General features: G+C 36.9%; 1 protein-coding gene across 6 annotated transcripts in view; it reads right to left on the bottom strand.

The window, feature by feature from the left end:
- Positions 1 to 203: 203 nt before the first annotated feature.
- LOC105482980 (zinc finger protein 267) overlaps positions 204 to 20,898 on the bottom strand; it is a 45,902-nt gene continuing 25,207 nt past the window's right edge. For 5 of the 6 annotated variants that reach the window (XM_071084463.1, XM_071084462.1, XM_011743523.2 and 2 more), the window contains one exon: positions 204 to 5,150. In XM_071084463.1, the coding sequence (XP_070940564.1) occupies positions 3,145 to 5,150 (2,006 nt within the window). In that variant the 3' untranslated portion in view covers positions 204 to 3,144. The remainder of the gene's footprint in view (positions 5,151 to 20,898) is intronic. The other variant, XM_011743520.2, reaches the window with a different exon arrangement.

Genomic DNA, 20,898 nt, shown 5'->3' with positions numbered 1-20,898 from the left:
ACATGGCAAAACCCTGTCTCTACTAAAAATATATAAATTAGCCAGGTGTGGGTTGCAGGCGCCTATAATCCCAGCTACTCGGGAGGCTGAGGCAGGAGAATAGCTTGAGCCCAGGAGGCGGAGATTGCAGTGAGCCAAGACTGCACCACTGCACTCCGGCCTGGGCAACTGAGCGAGACTCTGTCTCAAAAAAAAAAAAAAAAAAAAAAAGCCAAACCTGCTGGATTCCTTTCCAAGGGGGCTGGCACTCTTGCTCACAAGATGTTTATGGTTGAGACACAGAGTTAATGATGTTAATCAACTAAATAAGGACTCAAAACTTATGAAAATGTCCCAGTACTTTAAGAAAAAGCATTATTAAGTATGTTTTGCTTTAAAAATAGTACACTTATAAATTCCTGCTGAAATCAATAGTAACATAGAAAAGTAACAATACTAATAGCCTGTCACAAGCTGATTACAAGTCTCTGTAATAAAGTATACCATTCTTAATAACCTATATAGCCATTTGAAATGGGTGCATTTCTCCCCTTGCTTTGTGAGGAAGGCCTGCTCTAACAGAGGAACTTTCAATAAACGATCTCTTCTCATTGCAAGGCATTCCTCTTCTTGCTTTCTGAGGATGCCCTACTCTGTAACTGAGTAGTCTCTAATAAACCATTATAACTTTACCATACTTTGCAACTCACCAAGAATTCTTTCCTGTGTGAGATTCAAGAACCCACTCTTCAGGTCTGGGACAAGATCATCACATCTCTTCTAGTGACTCTGCCAGGACTTCAATGAGGTGAAGTCCCAACTCAAACAAATGAGATCCCAACCCAAAGGAAACAGACTCTGCAGCACCAATTGGCTGACACAAACTCTAGTTGTAAACTTTCAACAAATAAACCCATATGACCTTCACCTAGTTTACAAACAGAACATTTTCATCATCTTCAGAAAATTCACTTGTGTTTTGTCCCAAACATCTATCTTTTCTTCCTCAACCAGAGGCTATTAATGCGTTGATTTATTTCACCATAGGTTTATTTTGCCTGAAATAATGCAACACATAAATACACAAAACACAATTTTATGTCTAGCTTTTTTCACTTAGTAGGTGTATGAGATTCATATAGGGCGTGAGCTTTAGTTCTTTATTTCTTTGTATGGCTGAGTTGCATTATGTTATATGAATGCTATGCAATTAATTCAAACCACTGCTTTAACCCAACATCTTTTTGTGAACTACTTACAAACTGGCTCTCAAATGAATGTAAAACATTTGCTGCTAATTTGTGGCCTTTCAGTCTTACCTGCCTTATCTAATCATTATCAAGACAGTCACTATGAGAAAACTATTCTCTAAATTATTGAAAGTTTAAGTCCTCCAACAAAAGGAATATTAGGGAAGACAGTTCACTGTTAACCCATAGTATATTATTTCCATCTGTTAACCACAATCTTAGATAAGATAGAATAGTTTAACACTGGTGTCAGTACAACATTTCATTCATTGTACATCAGTGTTAAAATATGAAAAACCAACTAATTTTAATAAAAGAAATTAAGTTCACCCATAGTCTAAACCATTTTAAAATCCACTATATTCTTCCTGGTCAAAATACAGTTACAAGTACTCAAGAAACATTCCTTTTTTCCAATATACTAATCCTGCAGTTCTGTTTGCTACGTTTTTTTTTTAAGTGAGGCTAATTATTTAGTGAATGTTGATAGGAATTATCTTCACATTTCTCTGATATAGGTGAAGATGTTATTCTCTTCACATCAAATACTCAACTCTTTCACTATGTCTTCTATCACATCAAATAATACTAAAGACTCCTACTTTACTCTGTTTTAAAGATATGTCAGTACTTCAACTCAGTGGTCCTAACCTTTTTGGCACCAGGGACTGGTTTTGTGGAAGACAATTTTTCTACAAACTGGCAAGGAGAGAGATGGTTTTGAGATGAAAATGTTCTGCCTCAGATCATCAGGCATTAGTTGGAGTCTCCTAAGGAGCACACAATCTAGATCCCTCACATGCACAATTCACAATAGGGTTTACGAAAATCTAATGCCACCACTCAGCTGAGAGGTGGCAGAGCTCATGTGGTAATGCTTGCTCACCCACCACTCATGTCCTGCTGTGCAGCTGAGTTTCTAACTGGCCACAGACCAGTAACCGGTTTACAGCCTGGGACTGGGGACCTCTGCTTTAAATGAAGTCTCTTTTTTTTTTTTTTTTTAACTTATGGAGGAATTGGTGAAGTAATTTCAAAAATCCAGAATATCCCTCTTACTTTAATATAGAAAAATGCTCTAAACACGTATATGTTTACATGCATTACTACTTTATTCAAACACAAAGAGCATATTTTTTAAAATTTTCCTCATGTGTTTTACATTTGGCATTAAACTTCCATGAAAAATGTTGATATTAATTATTTTCACCTAACTTAGAAGGACCTCACATTGCTCTGATGCAGAAAAAAAAAAAACAGAACATATATTTTCACATGAACACCATGGATTAAGGAAAAGCAGCAACAGATTTGAAAGCTGAATTATATAAATAATATTTGCTCTTCAAAAACCTCAAATACTGTAAATACAAATGAAGTATCTATGAAATATACCTGTCAAAACATCAATGTTCTTGCTACTTTAAAACATATAAGCAAATAAATTATCTAATTATTTTGCCTTTAGAGTCTGTATAAATTTATTTAGTATAAAGGCTGAAAGTGTCTGTGCTTTAGTCCTTTCTCACATAAATTCTGACACATTTAGACTTCATTTTTTATTAAATACTTCCTCACATTTATTGCATCTACAAACTTTCTTTTTCTATGAACCCCTAGGTGACTCATAAGTTTGATATTTTGAATAAAGCTTTTCACATTTTTACATCTATAGTGTTTCTCTAGTATGGGTAACCTTGAGTAAGGGTTGAGCACAGTTTAAATAATTTGCCACATTTTTAATATTTGTATGGATTTTTTTCAGTTTATATTCTCTGCTGTTGTGTAAAGCTTGAAAAATGGTTAAAGGTTATGCCACACTCTTAACATCTGTAGGGTTTCACTCCCATATAAATTATCTGATGCACAATAAGACATGGATAACAAGTAAAAATCTGCTCCATGTTTTACATTTTCAAAGTTTTTCTCTAGTATGACTTCTCTGATGTGTAATGAGGTATGACCTAGAGTTAAAGGCTTTGCCACATTCTTCGCATTTGTAGGGTCTCTCTCCACTATGACTTCTCCGATGTGTAGTGAGGTATGACCTATAGCTGAAGGCTTTACCACATTCATCACATTTGTAGGGTCTCTCTCCAGTATGACTTCTCCGATGTGTAGTGAGGTATGACCTAGAGTTGAAGGCTTTCCCACATTCTTCACATTTGTAGGGTCTCTCTCCAGTATGACTTCTCTGATGTGTAGTGAGGTATGACCTATAGTTGAAGGCTTTGCCACATTCTTCACATTTGTAGGGTCTCTGGCCAGTATGAATTCTCTGATGCTGAATAACATCTGAACTATAACTAAAGGCTTTGCCACATTCTTTACATGTATAGGGTTTCTCTCCAGTATGAGTTCGCCGATGCACAGTAAGACCTGAGGAGTCACTAAAAGATTTGCTACATGCTTTACATTTATATGGTTTTTCTCCAGTATGAATTCGATGATGTCGAATAAGGTGTGAACTATAAGGAAAGGCTTTGCCGCATTCTTTACATTTATAGGGTTTCTCTCCAGTATGAATTCTCTCATGCACAATAAGATTTGAGAAACAAGTAAAAGGTTTGGCACATACCTTACATTTGTAAAGATTCTCTCCAGTATGAATTTTCCGATGTTGAGTAAGGCAAGAACTACGGCTAAAGACTTTGCCACATTCTTTACATTTATAAGGCTTCTCTCCAGTATGAACTCTCTGATGCATAATAAGATTTGAAGAACGAGCATAAGATTTGCTACATACTTTACATTTGTAAAGTTTTTCTCCCGTATGAGTTGTCTGATGTTGAGTAAGGCATGAACTACGGTTAAAAGCTTTTCCACATTCTTTACATTTATAAGGTTTCTCTCCAGTATGAATTCGCTTATGTTTAGTAAGGTATGAACTACAGCGAAAGGCTTTGCCACATTCTTTACATTTGTATGGTTTCTCTCCAGTGTGAATTCTCTGATGCACAATAAGATTGGAGGAACGAGTAAAAGATTTGCTACATGCTTTACATTTGTAAAGGTTTTCTCCAGTATCAATTTGCTGCTGTTTGGTAAGGTATAAACTACAGTTAAGGTTAAAGACTTTGCCACATTCTTTCCATTTATAAGGTTTCTCTTCGGTAGGAATGATCTGATGTTGAGTAAGGTGCAAACTATGGTTAAAGCTATCCCCACATTTTTCACATTTGTATGGTTTCTCTTCATTATGGATTATCTGCTTTCTAAGATTTGATGACTGACTAAGGTCTTTATCATATTTATTACATCTATATGAGTTTTCTCTGATATGGATGGTCTGATGTTGAATATGTTTTAATGACTGGGCACAAACTTCTACACATTTATTACATTTGTAAGACTGTTCTTGCTTCTCTTGCCCATGCATACTCTGAAGAAAGACTTTCTCAAATTCTTTACATTTGCATTGTTTTTCTAGAAAGCAATTTTCCTGATGATTTTTAGGGCTTGAGCTTTGGTTCAAGGTTTTTTCAGAATTATTGCAATGATAATTTTTCTCTCCAATAAAAACATCTCGGTACCTACTTAGAGTAGAGACCTGCCTAAATAACTCTGAAGTTTTATCATGTATGTGATGTTTTCCCCAAATATCTATTTCCTCTTGTTGATTAAACAATGATGAATGAGTAAAGACCTTCCTATATTGATCAAAGTTATAGCTTTTGGCACAAGAAGAAAGTATTTGTTGGTGAAACAAACTTTCAACAGAGGACTCATCAAATTGATCATATTTAAAAGTCTTTTCATCATAACATCCATTGTGCCCATCACACTCCTCCCTTTTCCACCTTTTTCTTAAATGTAAATTCTCAAGATGACAGTTCCCGTGTCTCCTTGATACCACTTTTTGGAATGAAGCTTCTGTGCATTGCTCTGTCAACAGGTCCTTGTTATAATGCGAAAACACATCTGAAAGATATAAAAATTTTAAGAATTCCAATTACTAGATTCAGATACATATATTTTACAAATCTAATACACAAAATTATGCTAAGTTGAGAATACAACAGTTGAGTGAAAAACCTGAGGCCCTGTTTTCTCAATTGATATACAAACTTTACTACAATAACTTTACAACAATAAAGTGGCATGTGAACTACTAAGACACCAACAGTGGAGAAAAGGGAGTGTTTGTGCCACCTGCCCTTGCCCCTCAGCAGCATCTGCATGGCGGGGAGAAATCTGTTAATTTGGGAGCCGGAGAGCACAGTGACTAAGGGACTACAATGAACCCAGTGCTGCCCTATCACAGCAGAGACCTGGCAGGATTCATCACCTTCTGACTTAGGAGCTGCTGGTCTCTGAATAACCAACAGTGGTACCCCAATAACACATCATGAACACTGGACTCTAAGATGTCCTGGCGTCAGGTGTGACCCAGAACATCTCCCACTATGATGGGTATAGTGAAAGACACCTTCTGTTTGAGCAAAGCAGAGGAAAAAGTAAATGGGATTCTGTCTTGCACCTGAGGTACCAGCTTGGCCACAGTGGGGTAGAGCACCAAGCATACTCTTAGGGTCCCTTAGTCAACATTTCTGGACCTGCCCTGCACCAAAGAGTAAGTCCCAGATGTGGAAGCAGTCATCACAAGCTAACTGAAGAGTGCTTGGGTGTTGAGTAAACATCAGTGATAGCCCAGTGAAAACCCCTGTGAGCTGGTGGTGGTGGCAGACACAATATGAGGCTCCTCTGCCTGCAGAAAGGGGAGGGAGGAGAGGGAAGGATGTTGTCTTGTGATTTGAATGCCAGCTTAGCTGCAGTAGAATAGAACACGAGATAAACAAGGCTTCTGACTTCAGTACCTGGCTCCCACACAATATCTCTGGACCTACCTGGGGCCAAAAGAACTCACTGCCCTGAGGAGACACATACCTGGCTGGTTACCACCTGCTGATTGTAGAGGCCTAAGGTCTTGAGTAAACTTAGGTAGTAGCCAGGCAGTAATTACACTGGGCCTTGGGTGAGACCCAGTGCTGTGCTCACTTCAGGTCTAAATTAGCACAGTCCCAGTGGTGGGGGTAAGAGGGAAGCTTGTGTCATCCCACCCCAGCTCCAGGTAGCTCAGCATAGAGAAAGAAATTCCATTTGTCTGGAAGAAACTAAGGGAACAGAACAAGAGTCTCTGTGCTTGGTAATTCAGATAATTCACCGATTTTAACCAAGACCAACAACATGGTACCTCTATGAGTCTGCAAGAAGAACAATATTGAGTTTGAGATCCAAGTACTTTCAAATTCTGGAAAGCCTTCCCAACAAGGGTGGACATAAAACCCAAACTGTGAAGGCTACAATAAATGCCTAACTCTTCAATGCCCAGACACAGATGAACATCTACACATTAAGACCATCCAGTAAAATATGGCCTAACTGAATAAGGCACAAGAGACCAATCCTGGAGAAACAAAGTAAGTAACTTTTCAGACAGATAATTCAAAACAGTTGTGTTGAGGAAATAAATTCAAGATAAAATAGAGAAGGAATTCAGATTCTAGCAGGTAAATTGAACAAAAAGATTGAAATGATTAAAAGGAATCAAGCAGAAATTGAAGTTAAAAAATGCAATTGGCATACTGAAGAATGCATCAGAGTCTCTTAATAGCAAAATTGATAAGGCAGAAGAAAAATTATTGAGCTTGAACACAGGCAATTTGAGAATATGTAGAGAAGACAAAAAAGAATGAAGCATGCCTACATGATTTAGAAAACAGCCTGAGAAGGATAAAGCTAAGAGTTATTAGCCTTAAAGAGAGAAAGAGAAAGGGGTAGAAAGTTTACTCAAGGAATACGATCAGAGAACTTCCCTAATCTATAAAGATATCAATATCCAAGTACAATCAGGTTACAGAACACAAAGTAGATTGAACCCAAAGATGATTTCGTCAAGACATTTAATAATCAAACTTCCAAAAATTAAGAATAAAGGATCCTAAAAGCACCAAGAAAAAAGAAACAGCATACAATGAAACTCCAGTATGTCTGACAGCAGATTTTCAGTGGAAACCTTACAGGCCAGGAGAGAGTAGCAAGACATATTTAAAGTGCTGAAGGAGCAAAACTTTTATGCTAGGATAGTGTATGACGTGAAAATATTTCCTAACTATGAAGGAGAAAAAAATGACCTTCCCAGACAAACACTGAGAGGTTTCATTAAAACCAGACCTGTCTTACAAGTAATACTAAGGGGCATTCTCTTCCATCTGTAAGAAGAGAATGTTAATTAACAATAAGAAGTCATCTGAAGGTACAGAACTCACTGGTAACAGCACAGAGAAAAACTGAATATTATAATTATAATATGGTAATTGTGGTGTGTAAAATACTCAAGTAGAAATACTCAATGATGACTCAATACAACTAGAACAAGGTTTCAAGACATAGATAGTACAGTAAGACATAAGGAGAACCAACAATAAGTTTAAAAATGGGGAAACAAAGTTAAAGGGTAGAGTTTTTACTAGTTTTCTTGTTGCTTATTTGTTCATTGAGGCAATCAGTGTGAAGCTGTCAACAGCTAAAAAAATAGGTTATAAGATAGTATTTGTAAGTCTCATGGTAACCTCAAATAAAAAAAAACATACAACAGATACAGAAACCAAAAAGCAAGAAATTAAATCATACCACCAAGAAAAATCATGTTCACTAAATGAAGAGAGGAAGGAAGGACAAAATAAAGAGAAGATACAAAAACAACCAGAAAACAAATAACGAAACGGCAGGAGTAAACACATACTTATCAATAATAACACTGAAAGGAAATGCACTAAAACTCCAATTAAATAACACAGAATGGGTGAAAAAAAGAAAAAGGAAGACCCAGTGATCTGCTGCCTACGAGAAATACACTTCATCTATAAAAATACACATAGACTGAAAAATAAAGGAATGGAAAAATGTTCCATGCCAATGAAACCAAAAAAAAGAACTAAAGTAGCTATACTTATATCAGATAAAATGTATTTCAAGACAAAATCTGTGAAGACAGAACAAAGGTCATTTTATGATAAAGGGATCAATTCAGCTAGAGAATATAACAATTTTAAATATCCATGTACCCTACACTAAAGCACTGAGACACATAAAGCAAAGTCTATTAAAGAGAAAGGCCCCAATACAATAATTGAGACTTTAACACACCACTTTCAGCATTGTACACATCTTACAGACAGAAAATCATAAAAGAAACATCAGACTTAATCTATACTATAAACCAAATATACCTAATAAATATTTGCAGAACATTTTATCTAATGGCTATAGAACACACATTCTTCTCAGCACATAATTTTCAGATACACAACATTTTAAGTTACAAAACAAGTCTTAAAACATTCAGAAAAGTGAAATAATATCAAACATCTCTGCCCACAATGGAATATAACTAGAAATCAGTAACAAAAATTTTGGAAACCATACAAATGTAAATTAAACAATATGCTTCTGAATGAAAATTGGATCAATAAAGAAATTAAGAAGGAAACTGAAAAATTTCTGCAAACAAATAATGAAAAAACACATACCAAACCTATGGGATACAGCAAAAGCAGTATTGAGTGAGAAATGTATAGATATATGTACTTACATCAAAAAACAAAAAAATCAAATAACCTAATGTTGCATCTTAAAGAACTAAAAAATGGCAAAACAAAACAAAAATTATAATAAAGATCACAGCAGAAATAAATAAAATTGAAATAAAAAATGCAAAAAAATCAATGAAATGAAAAGTTAATTTTTTAAGCAGATAAATAAAAGTTACAAACCTTTACCTTGACTAAGAAAAACAAAGACCCACATAAAATCAGAGATGAAAAAGGAGACATTATAACTGATACTGCAGAAATTCAAAAGATTATTAGTGGCTATTATTAACAACTGTATGCCAACTAATTGGAAAATCTAGCAAAAATGGATACGTTCCCAGATATATACAACCTACCAAGATTAAACAAGGAAGAAATCCAAAACATGAACAGACCAATAAGAAGTAACAAGTTCAAATCCATAATAGTCTCCCAGTAAAGAAAAGCCCAGGACCTGATGGCTTCATCACTAAATTCTACCAAACATTTAAAGATCTAATACCAGCCCTACTCAAAAACTTCCAAAACAGAGGAGGAAGGAATACTTCCAAACTCATTCTTTGAAGTATTACCATAATACCCAAATCAGAAAAAGATACATCAAAAGATGAAAACTGTAGGCCAATATCTATTTTACATGTTATTCATGTAAAAATAACAAAATATTAGCAAACAGAACTCAACAACACATTAAAAGATTGTTCATTATGACAAAGTGGGATTTATCCCAGGTATGCAAGAATGAGTCATCATATGCAATCAATCAATATGATACATCATATCGACAGAATGAAGGATGAAATCATATGATCATTTCAACTGCTGCTGAAAAAAGCATTTAATAAAATTTAACACCCTTTGATAATAAAAACCCTCAAAAAGCTGGGTATAGAAAGAACATGCCTCAAAATAATAAAAACCATATATGACAGATCCACAGCTAGTATCATCCTGAATGGAGGGAAAAAATCTGAAAGACTTTTCTCTAAGATCTGGAACATAACAAGGATGCCCACTTTCACCACTGTTATTCAACATAGTACTGGGAGTGCTAGCTACAGCAGCAGTAAAACAAGAGAAAAAACCTAATGGCATCCAAATTGAAAGGAAGTCATCAAATTATCCTTGTTTGCAGGTGGTATACTCTTACACATTTAGAAAAATCTAAAGACTCCAACAAAAAACGATAAGAACTGATAAAGTTGCAGAATATAAAATGAACATACAAACATCAAGCATTTCTATATGCCAACAGAGAATCTGAAAAAACAGATTAGAAAGTAATTCAATTTACAGTAGCCACAAATAAAAGTAAATACCTAGACATAAACTTAACCAAAGAAGTGAAAGATCTGTACAATGAAAACTATAAAACATGAATGAAAGAAATTGAAGAGGATGGCCGGGTACAGTGGCTTATGCCTGTAATCCCAGCACCTTGGGAGGCCGAGGTGGGCAGATCACTTGAGGTCAGGCGTTTGAGACCAGCATAGCCAACATGGTGAAACCCCATCTCGACTAAAAATACAAAAAATTAGCCAGGCCTGGTGGTGCATGCCTGGAGTCCCAGCTACCTGGGAGGCTACGGCAGGAGAATGGCTTGAACCCAGGAGGCAGAGGTTGCAGTGAGCCGAGATCACGCCACTGCACTCCAGGCTGGGCGACAAGAGGAAAATACCATCTCAAAAAAAAAAAAAAAAAAAGAAAGAAAGAAAAGAAAAGTACAGAAGAAGACACACACACAAAAAAAATATCCCATGTCAATGGATTGGAAGAATCAATATTGTTAAAATATCCATACTACTCAAAACAATCTACAGATTCAATACAATCCCTATCAAAATACTAATGACATTCTTCACAGAAATAGAAAAAACAATCCTAAAATATATATGGAACCACAAAAGACACAGAATAGCAAAGCTATCCTAAGCTAAAAGAACAAAACTTAAGGAGTCACATTACCTGACTTCACATTACACTCAAGAGCTGTAGTAATCAAAATGGCATGGTACTGGCATAAAAACAGACACACAGACCAATGCAACAGAATAGAGAACCCAAAAACAACTCCAGACACCTTGAGTGGACTCGTTTTTAACAAAGATGTTAAGAACATACGCTAGAGAAAGGACAGTTTTTTTCAATAACTGGTGCTAAAAAACCTGGATATCCATATACATGAAGACAAGCTATTCATTAAAAACAGAAACTAGACCCCTATCTCTCACTATATACAAAAATCAAATCAGAATGGATTAAGGACTTTAAGACTTCAAACTATGAAACTACTACAAGAAAACATTGGGGAAACTCTCCAGGACACTGGTTTGTGTAAAAATTTCTTAAGTAATGTACTAAAGCACAGGGAACCAAAGCAAAAATGGATATATGGGATCATGTCAAGTTAAAAAGCACCTGGACAGCAAAGGAAATAATCAATAAAGTGAAGAAACAACCCACAGAATGGGAGAAAATATTCACAAACTACCCATCTGACAAAGAATCAATAACCAGAATATTTAAGGAGCTCAAACAACTCTATAAGAAACTATCTAATAATCCAATCAAAAATGGGCAAAAGATTTGAAGGGACATTTCTCAAAAAACACCCAGACTAGGGAGCAGTGGCACAATCACAGCTCACTGCAGGCATAAATTTCTGAAGTTAACTGATTCTCCTGCCTCAGCTTCCTGAGTACCTAAAACTACAGGCATGCACCATCACACCTAGTGTACTTATTATTTTTTATAGACACGGGGTCTCACAATATTGCTCAGGCAGGTCTCAAACTCCTGGCCTCAAACGATCCTCCGACATCAACCTCCAAAGTAGTTGGGATTACAGGCATGAGCCACAAAACTGGCTAAAATATCTGTATTAAAAATGTTCCATCAACTAAAGGAGAACACAACTAAACTAAAAGAGAAAATGGATGATGAAAATGAACAAAGAGATTAAAACTATAAAAACACAAAGTGTGGAGGTAAAAAATAAAAACTAAATTTAAAGATTCACTAGATGAGGTCTACTGCAGACCTGATGTAACAGGCAAAAAATCCCCAGCATGCTTGATAACAGGTCATTTGAAATTTTAGAGTCAGGAAGCCAAACAGGACAAAAAAAAGAAGAAAAACACAGCCTAGTAAACCTATGGGATACTATCAAGTAGGTAATATACTCATGAGAATTCTAGACTGAAAAAGAGCAGAAAACTTATTTGAAATAATAATGACTAAGAATTTTCCAAACTTGATGGAGAAAATGGCCTAAAATTTAAAGTTCAACCAACTCTGGAAGCAACACAAAGAGACTCACATGAAACATTATAATCAGAAATTCAAAAGTGACAAAGAGAATCTTGAAGTCAGAAAGAAAAAGATGACTTGGCAGGTACAAGGCCACTCATAAAATGATCAACAGATGTCTCAGCAAAAAATCTCACAAGCCAGAAGATGGCAGGATGATATATTGAAAGTGATGAAAAATTGACAACTACCTACTATGAACACTACATCTGCCCAAACTATACTTTAAAAATGAATTAGAAATAAAGAATTCTTGGGGCCAGGCGCAGTGACTCACGCCTGTAATCCCAGCACTTTGGGAGGCCAAGACGGGCAGACCACGAGGTCAGGAGATCGAGATCATCCCGGCTAACGCAGTGAAACCCCGTCTCTACTAAAATTATAAAAAAATAGCCAGGAGTGGTGGCAGGTGCCTGTAGTCCCAGCTACTCGGGAGGCTGAGGCAGGAGAATGGCGTGAACCTGGGAGGCGCAGCTTGCAGTGAGCCAAGATCGCACCACTGCACTCCAGCCTGGGCAGCAGAGCAAGACTCCGCTTAAAAAAAAAAGAAAAGAAATAAAAAATTCTTAATAAAAGCTAAATGAATTTATATCCATTAGACCTGTCATACAAGAAATGCTAAAGGAGTCAGTTCTTTACATTGAAAAATAAAATGATGGTAGGGAGGAACAAAAAATCATGTAACAGGCCGGGCGTGGTGGCTCAAGCCTGTAATCCCAGCACTTTGGGAGGCCGAGGCGGGCGGATCACAAGGTCAGGAGATCGAGACCACAGTGAAACCGCGTCTCTACTAAAAATACAAAAAATTAGCCGGGCGCGCTGGCGGGCGCCTGTAGTCCCAGCTACTCAGGAGGCTGAGGCAGGAGAATGGCGGGAACCCGGGAGGCGGAGCTTGCAGTGAGCCGAGATCGCGCCACTGCACTCCAGCCTGGGCAACAGCGTGAGACTCCGTCTCAAAAAAAAAAAAAAAAAAAAAAAATCATGTAACAATATAAAGTTTTCTGGTTAAGGTAATAATATACACAAAGTATTTGGTATTATTGTAATAATAGTATATAGAATACTTTTAATTCTGCTATACATTTGAAAAGACAAACACTTTCTTGTGTGTGTGACTGTTTGTATGGCTCTCTTTTTAATATTTTTTAAATTTACCTGATACAATTCTGTATTATTAATTACATGGAAATATAGGACACAAAGATGACACAAAATTTTCAGTATCTTGTGGAAATGAAAACACTACATACCTACACAGTTTATATATATACACATATATAAACATATACAAATATACATATACATATAAACATATACATATATACATATACATATAAACATATACATATACATATATATAAACATATACATATATACATATACATATACACACACACACACATATGGATGACACCTAGGGCCCAATTAAAATGCAATTGGCGGGTAGATTAATTTCTAAAAAGATAATTTAGAAGTCCTAATTGCATTTTACTTTTTGATTCATTTTTGTTTTGTATTACAATCTAGATTATTAGAAAATACACTCATCATTTTAAATTAATATGCTTATAAAGTATTTTAAATAAAAATATTGAGTGGCATTATGCAATCTGTATAACCAATAACTAGGCATTCGAGAGCCTGTTAACTTTGAAATACATACAGGTATGTAGACTTCCTGTTCCTAAACACCACAGTTAGGCATATCTCTCACAATTTACTTTCACTGTGTAATTTTAAGATTTTTTCCTCTTGCTTCTCTGGGTTTTTAAATTGTGATATTAGGGTGTCGACTTTAGATCTCCCCTGCTTTCTCTTGTGGGCACTCAGTGCTACACATTTCCACCTACACACTGCTTTAAATGTGTCCCAGAGATTCTGGTATGTTGTGTATTTGTTCTCATTGGTTTCAAAGAACATCTTTATTTCTGCCTTCATTTGGTTATTTACCCAGTAGTCATTCAGGAGCAGGTTGTTCAGTTTCCATGTAGTTGTGCAGTTTTGAGATTCTTAATCCTGAGTGCTAATTTGATTGCACTGTAGTCTGAGAGACAGTTTGTTGTGATTTCTGTTCTTTTACATTTGCTGAAGAGTGTTTTACTTCCAATTATGTGGTCAACTTTAGAATAAGTGCAGTGTGGTGCTGAGAAGAATGTATATTCTGTTGATTTGGGTTGGAGAGTTCTGAAGATAGCCATCTTCAGATTAGGTCCGCTTGGTGCAGAGCTGAGTTCAGGTCCTAAATATCCTTAATTTTCTGTCTCGTTGATCTAATATTGACAGTGGGGTGTTAAAGTCTCCCATTATTATTGTGTGGGAGTCTAAGTCTCTTTGTGGGTCTCTAAGAATTTGCTTTTTGAATCTGGGTGCTACTATATTGGGTGCATATATATTTAGGATAGTTAGCTATTCTTGTTGAATTGATCCCTTTACCATTATGTAATGGCCTTCTTTGTCTCTTTTGACCTTTGTTGGTTTAAAGTCTGTTTTATCAGAGACCAGGATTGCAACCCCTGCTTTTTTTTGCTTTCCATTTGCTTGGTAGATCTTCCACCATCCCTTTATTTTGAGCCTATATGTGTGAAAAGACAACACTTAAAAATAACTGTAAATCTCTGTTAATGGATCCACAATACAAAAGGATATAATTTGTGACCTCAACGAAATACAATAAGGGAACATAAAGAGGCAGGATTTTTGTATGCTACTAAAGTTATCAGGTTAATACAAATTGTTAATAATTTTAAGATGTTTTGTGTAATATCTATGGTAACCACAAAAATACCTATAGTAGATACACAAAAAGAAATGAGAAAGGAATCAAAATATGCCACTATAAAAAAAATCAATAAAACACCAAGGAAGACAGCAAGAGGAAAACAGGAACAAAAAAGCTACAAGATCTAAAACAAAAAAACAAACAAAAAGCAATGTCATTCCCCTTCAGTAATTACTTTTTATATAAAAAAAATTAAATCACTCACAAGACAAAATTTGGCTGAAATTCAATAAACAAGATCCAACTCTATGCTTTCAATAGAAGACCCACTTTAGATATAAAAACACACATGGGCTGAACATGAAAGCATGGAAAAAAGAAATTAAACGCAAAGTAAAATACTATCAGACAAAATACACATTACATCAAAAACTGTCACAAAATACAACAAAGGGCATTATATAATAATAATAGTGCCCACTGACCAGAAAGCTGTAACAAGCTTTAGCATATATGCACCTAATGTCACAGCTCCCATATAAACATTGTGACCTTTCACAGAATTGAAGCAAGTAGCTAACAGCACAATAATAGTAGAAGACTTCCATACTCCACTTTCAGTATTGCAAAAATGAAAACCAAAAACAGAAAGAAGATCAATAAGGAAACAGACGACTTGAACACTAAAGACAATTAGACTTAACACATATACATAACTTTTCACCCAACAACAGCATAATACACAATATCTTTAATCACATATGGCACATTATTCCAGATAGACAACTTTTTAAGCCATAAATGTCTTAACAAATTTAAACAGATGGAAATCACACAAAGTATTATTTTTGACTACAACAGAATAAAGCTTGAAGTTAAAAATGAAAAGAAAACTGGCAAGTCTACAAATATGTAGAAATTAAACAAAGTCTCAAACACATTCTTGTTTAAGAATTTGAAGACTCAATATTCCTAAGATGTCAATACTATCCAAGGTGATTTACAGATTCAATGTACTCTCTATCAAAATACCAATCCATCTCTTTGCAGAAGTATTAAAATATTCAAAATATCTATAGAATTTCAAGAAATCAGAAATAGTCAAACAATCTCGGGGGGAAAAAAGAGACATCTACTTTCTGATTTTAAAACACATTACAAAGCTATAGTAATCAAAACAGTGTGGTACTTGAATAAAGACAGACAAGTATTATAGATGATGTAAAGATTAGAGAGCCCATAAATCCTCATGTATATAGTAAATTTACCTTCAACAAGGGTTCTAAGAACACACAATGAGGAAAGAACAGTCTCCTCACCAAAGAATGTTAGAAATACTAGAAATTTGCAAGGGAAAGAATAAAGTTTGACCTCACTTTGTACCATATACAAACATGAACTTTAAATGAACTGACTTCCTTTTTGTAGCTATTGTGAATGGAATTGTGAAATTTCATATCCTGCAACTTTAATGAATTTATTTAGTCCTAACAGTTTTGTTTCTGGTTTTTTCTTTTTGGTCTTTGATGTTGTGTTCAGGTTTTGTCTCCAACAGGAACCATTTAACTTCCTTGTTTCCAATTTAGATGTAAAAGACATCTACTAAGTACTAAAATTAAGATACCTAGCAATGAACTTAACTAAGAAGATGAAATATTCCTACACTAAAACTACAAAGCATGGAAGAAAAAATAAAATACATGTGAATAAATGAAAAGATACCTTGTGTTCATAGATTGAAAAGATATAATTAAAATGGCCATACTATCCCAAATGATCTATGGATTTAATGCAACTCTGATCAAAAAGTCACCAGCATTCTTCATAGAAACAGAAAAAAAAAATTCTAAATGTATGTGGAACTACAAAGGGACCCTGAATAGCCAAAACAATCCTAAGCAAAAAGAATACATCTGCAGACAATACAATACCTTACGTCAAAATTTACGACAAAGCTATAGTAAGCTAAACAGTATTGTACTGGCACCAAAACAGACATATAGACCAATATGCCTGCTGAGCCAAAAAATGCATTAATGCATCTAAAGCAAACTGATTTTCAAAGGTGCCAAGAATACACTTTGGGGAAAAGACAGTTTCCTCAATAAATGATGCAGGAAAAATTGAACATCCATATGCAGAAAAATCAGACTATACCCCTACCACTCACCATATACCAAAAAATCAACTCAAACTGGATTAAAGAATTAAATGTAATCGGCCCAAACTATGAAACTATTAGATAAAAACATAGGGCAAATGCTTTACAACAGACTTGGAAAATATTTTTCAAATAAGACTTCAAAAGCATGGCCAGTTGCAGTGGCTCATGTCTGTAATCCCAATACTTTGGAACGCCAAGGTGGGAGAATCATTTGAGGTCAGGAGTTTGAGGGCATCCTGGGCCACATAGTGAGATCCTGTTCCTACAAAAAAAATGTTTTAGATTAGCTGGGTGTGGTGGCACATGTCTATAGTCAACCTACTCAAGTGGATGAGACAGGAGGATCACTTGAGCCCAGGAAATCAAGCCTGCAGTAAGCTATGATCATGCTACTTCACTCTAACCTGGGTGACAGAGTGAGACCATGTCTCTTAAAAATAAAGACTTCAAAAGCACAGATAGCAAAAGAAAAAACAAATATAATTACATCCAACCAAAAAGAGTTTAAATACAAAACGAAAATACTAACAGAGTGAAAAGACAACCTAAACAATATGAGAAAATATTTGCAAACTACACATATGAAAAGGTGTTAATATCTAGATCATGTAAGAAGCTTTAAAATTTCAAGATAATACAAACATATAACCGAATTTTAAAATGTGAGGAAGACCTTACTAGACATTCTCAAAAGAAGAAATACAAATGGCCAACAGGTACATAAAAAATGCTCAAAATCATTGATCACACAGGAAACACAAATCCAAGCCAAATGGGACCCCCTCACTCCAGTTACAATAGATATAATCAAAAAGAAAAAACATATTAACAAAAATGTATTGGTGAGGAGGTGAAGAAAAGGAATGCATAAACACTGCTGGTGGAATTATAAATTAGTATAGGCACTACAGAAAATCATATGAAGATTCCTCAAAAAATCAAACATAGAGGTACCATACAATCTAGCAATTCCACTACTGGGTATACATCCCCAAAGAAAGAATATCAAGTTTGACAAAGATATCTGCATTCCCATGTTTACTGCAGCACTATTTATAATAGCCAGGATATAAAACCAATTCAAGTATACAGCAACAGATAAATGGATAATGAAACTGCACTGTACATACATATTATTAAATACTTTTCAGCCATTAAAAAATAATAAAATCCTGTCATTTGAAACAACATGGATGGACTTGGAGAATCTCACGTTAAGTGAAATAAGCCATATGTAGAAAAGCAAATACTTTGTCTACCAATGTCTGGCCACAGGCTGCCTTCATCAGCTCCTGAACCCACCCAGAGCTCGCACCCACCTGCTAGACACTGCAGAGCCTCCTCGCCCACTCCCACGGCAAGCGAGATGATATGAGAGGTGATGCCGTCCATCAGCAAACAGAAGGCCCCCTGGGAGGAAGTGGGAGCCATGGGTCCAGCTCCCCTTCACAGCCAGATGCAGATTCATATTTTGAACAGTTGATGGTCTCCATGCTAGAAGAAAGAGGCTGTCTTCTTGACACACTGAGAGAGATTCCAGAAATGCTGGCACCAATGCAGGGGAAATTACAAAAGGTTGGTCATGAAAGAGATTCCTTGCAGAGACAGCTCACCACTCCACCTCCACAGGAGTTCACGGCACTTACTAAAGAAGTCAATGTAGGCAGGGAACAGCTCCTTGAAGGGAAAGAAGGAACTGCTGAAAAATGAAAGCAGAAAGGAACACCACCAGGGTGCTATTAGAGCATTTGGAATGCCCTGTCTCCAAACATGAGCGGTATCTTAGGATGACAGTGGTGAAGAAACAAAGTGCAGTCTCAAGCAGGCATGTCCAGTGAAGCTGAAGTGCTGAAAGCACTGAAGTCATTATCTGAACAGCACAAAGCTCTGGATGAAAAGATGAGAGAACGATTATGAGTAGCACTTGAGAGATGTAGTTTGTTAGAAGAATTAGGTGTCACAAAGAGCTAATGATTCTTAAAGAACAGAATAGTCAGGAAAAAAAAACACTAACAGGTGGAGTGCTAAACATAAACCATAAACAAGAAAATACACCAAACAGAATGGAAAGAGATCTTATGATGGTTCTTTAAGCTATGAGGAAGACCTTGCTAAAGTAATTGAGGTCCAAGAAATCATAAACAGTCAAGGGAGCAGAGCCAAATGAAAGAACACCTGGCTGCCCTTTCCAGTCATGTGACAGAGCTGGAAGAGGATCTGAAAAGATTTTCATCAAATCTAGAAAATATTTCATCAAATCTGAAGAAATGAACCCCAAATTGCTAGAAGATGCCCATAAAGCCATGGCCCAAAAGGAAGACATGGAAGAGAGAATCACTACTCTTGAAAAATGTGACCTTGCTGGTCAACCTTAGACACTGCCCTTGGCCAAGTGGTAGGCTTGCTGATCATGGTCCTGGCTACAGAACAAAACTTGCCACATCCCACTGTAGACTTAGCTATAACCCACTTGGCCTTTGCCCTGTCACTGTCACCATCTGCCAAGAACCAAGGACAACTTATACCCACCTAAGTCTTAGGTGACATACATGCAGAATTTGATCCTGTCTGTGACACATGAATCAGGCAAAACTCACCTTCTTCACCTCTCACCAATGGTCTGGAAAAAAAGTCCTGCCTACACAGAGATTCTCAAGGAAAAATATCTGTCTGTGGTTCTATATATAGGACCATCAGCAATGATCTGAATGTGGACCTGAAGTGGCACTGTAATCTGGTTCCAGCTGCATGCAACCACAGTTCAGGAACAGTTATGATCAACCTGAGACCTCCCTGAAGGCACACACATCTGTGCCCACAAAGGCATACGTGCTAACATTAGTCTCATTGTGAATCTTAAAGCAGCTCTGTAACCTAGGTGACTTGGGTGCTGCTAAAGGTATTCAGTTTTATAAGAGAAGCAGACCATAAAAGTTCAGAAAATTTGCAGCCTAACAATGCAATAGGAAAGAAAATTCCATTTTCTGAGAAGAAATTCAAGCCAGCTGCAGATATTTCCATAAGCAACGAGGAGCCGAATGTTAATCACCAAGATGATACGGAAAATGTCTCCAGGGCATGTCAGAGGTCTTCACGGCAGCCCCTCCCATCACAGGCCCAGAGGCCTAGAAGGAAAAAGTGGTTTCCTGGGCCAGGCCCAGGGTCCCTATGCTGTGTGCAGCCTAGGGACTTGGTGCCCTGGTCCCAGCCGCTCCTGCAGTGGCTGAAAGGGGCCAACACAGAGCTCAGGCTGTAGCTTCAGAGGGTGCAAGCCCCAAGCCTTGGCAGCTTCCACGTGGTGTTGAGCCTGTGAGTGTACAGAAATCAAGGACTGGGGTTTGGGAACCCCCGTCCAGATTTCAGATGATGTATAGAAACGCCTGGATGCCCATGCAGAAGTCTGCTGCAAGGGCAGGGCCCTCAGGGAGGACTTCTGCTAGGGCAGTGCAGAAGGGAAATGTGGGGTTGGAGCCCCCACACAGAGTCCCTACTTGGGCACAGCCTAGTGGAGCTGTGAGAAGAGGGCCACTGTCCTCCGGACCCCAGAATGCTAGATGCACTGACAGCTTTCACTGGACACCTGAAAAAGCTGTAGACACTCAATGCCAGCCCATGAAAGTGGCCAGAAGGGTGGCTACACTCTGCAAAGCCACAGGGGCAGAGCTGCCCAAGGCCATGGGAGCCCACCTCTTGTATCAGCGTGACCTGGATGTGAGACATGCAGTCAAAGGAGATCATTTGGGAGCTTTAAGATTTGACTGCCCCACTGGATTTTGGACTTGCATGGGGCTTACAGCCCCTTTGTTTTGGCCAATTTCTCCCATTTGAAATGGCTACCCAATGCCTGTACCCTCAATGTATCTAGGAAGTAACCAACTTGCT

Source organism: Macaca nemestrina, chromosome 18 (assembly GCF_043159975.1).
Source record: "Macaca nemestrina isolate mMacNem1 chromosome 18, mMacNem.hap1, whole genome shotgun sequence".
Taxonomy (NCBI): domain Eukaryota; kingdom Metazoa; phylum Chordata; class Mammalia; order Primates; family Cercopithecidae; genus Macaca; species Macaca nemestrina.
This window is presented reverse-complemented; position numbering and strand designations above follow the sequence as displayed.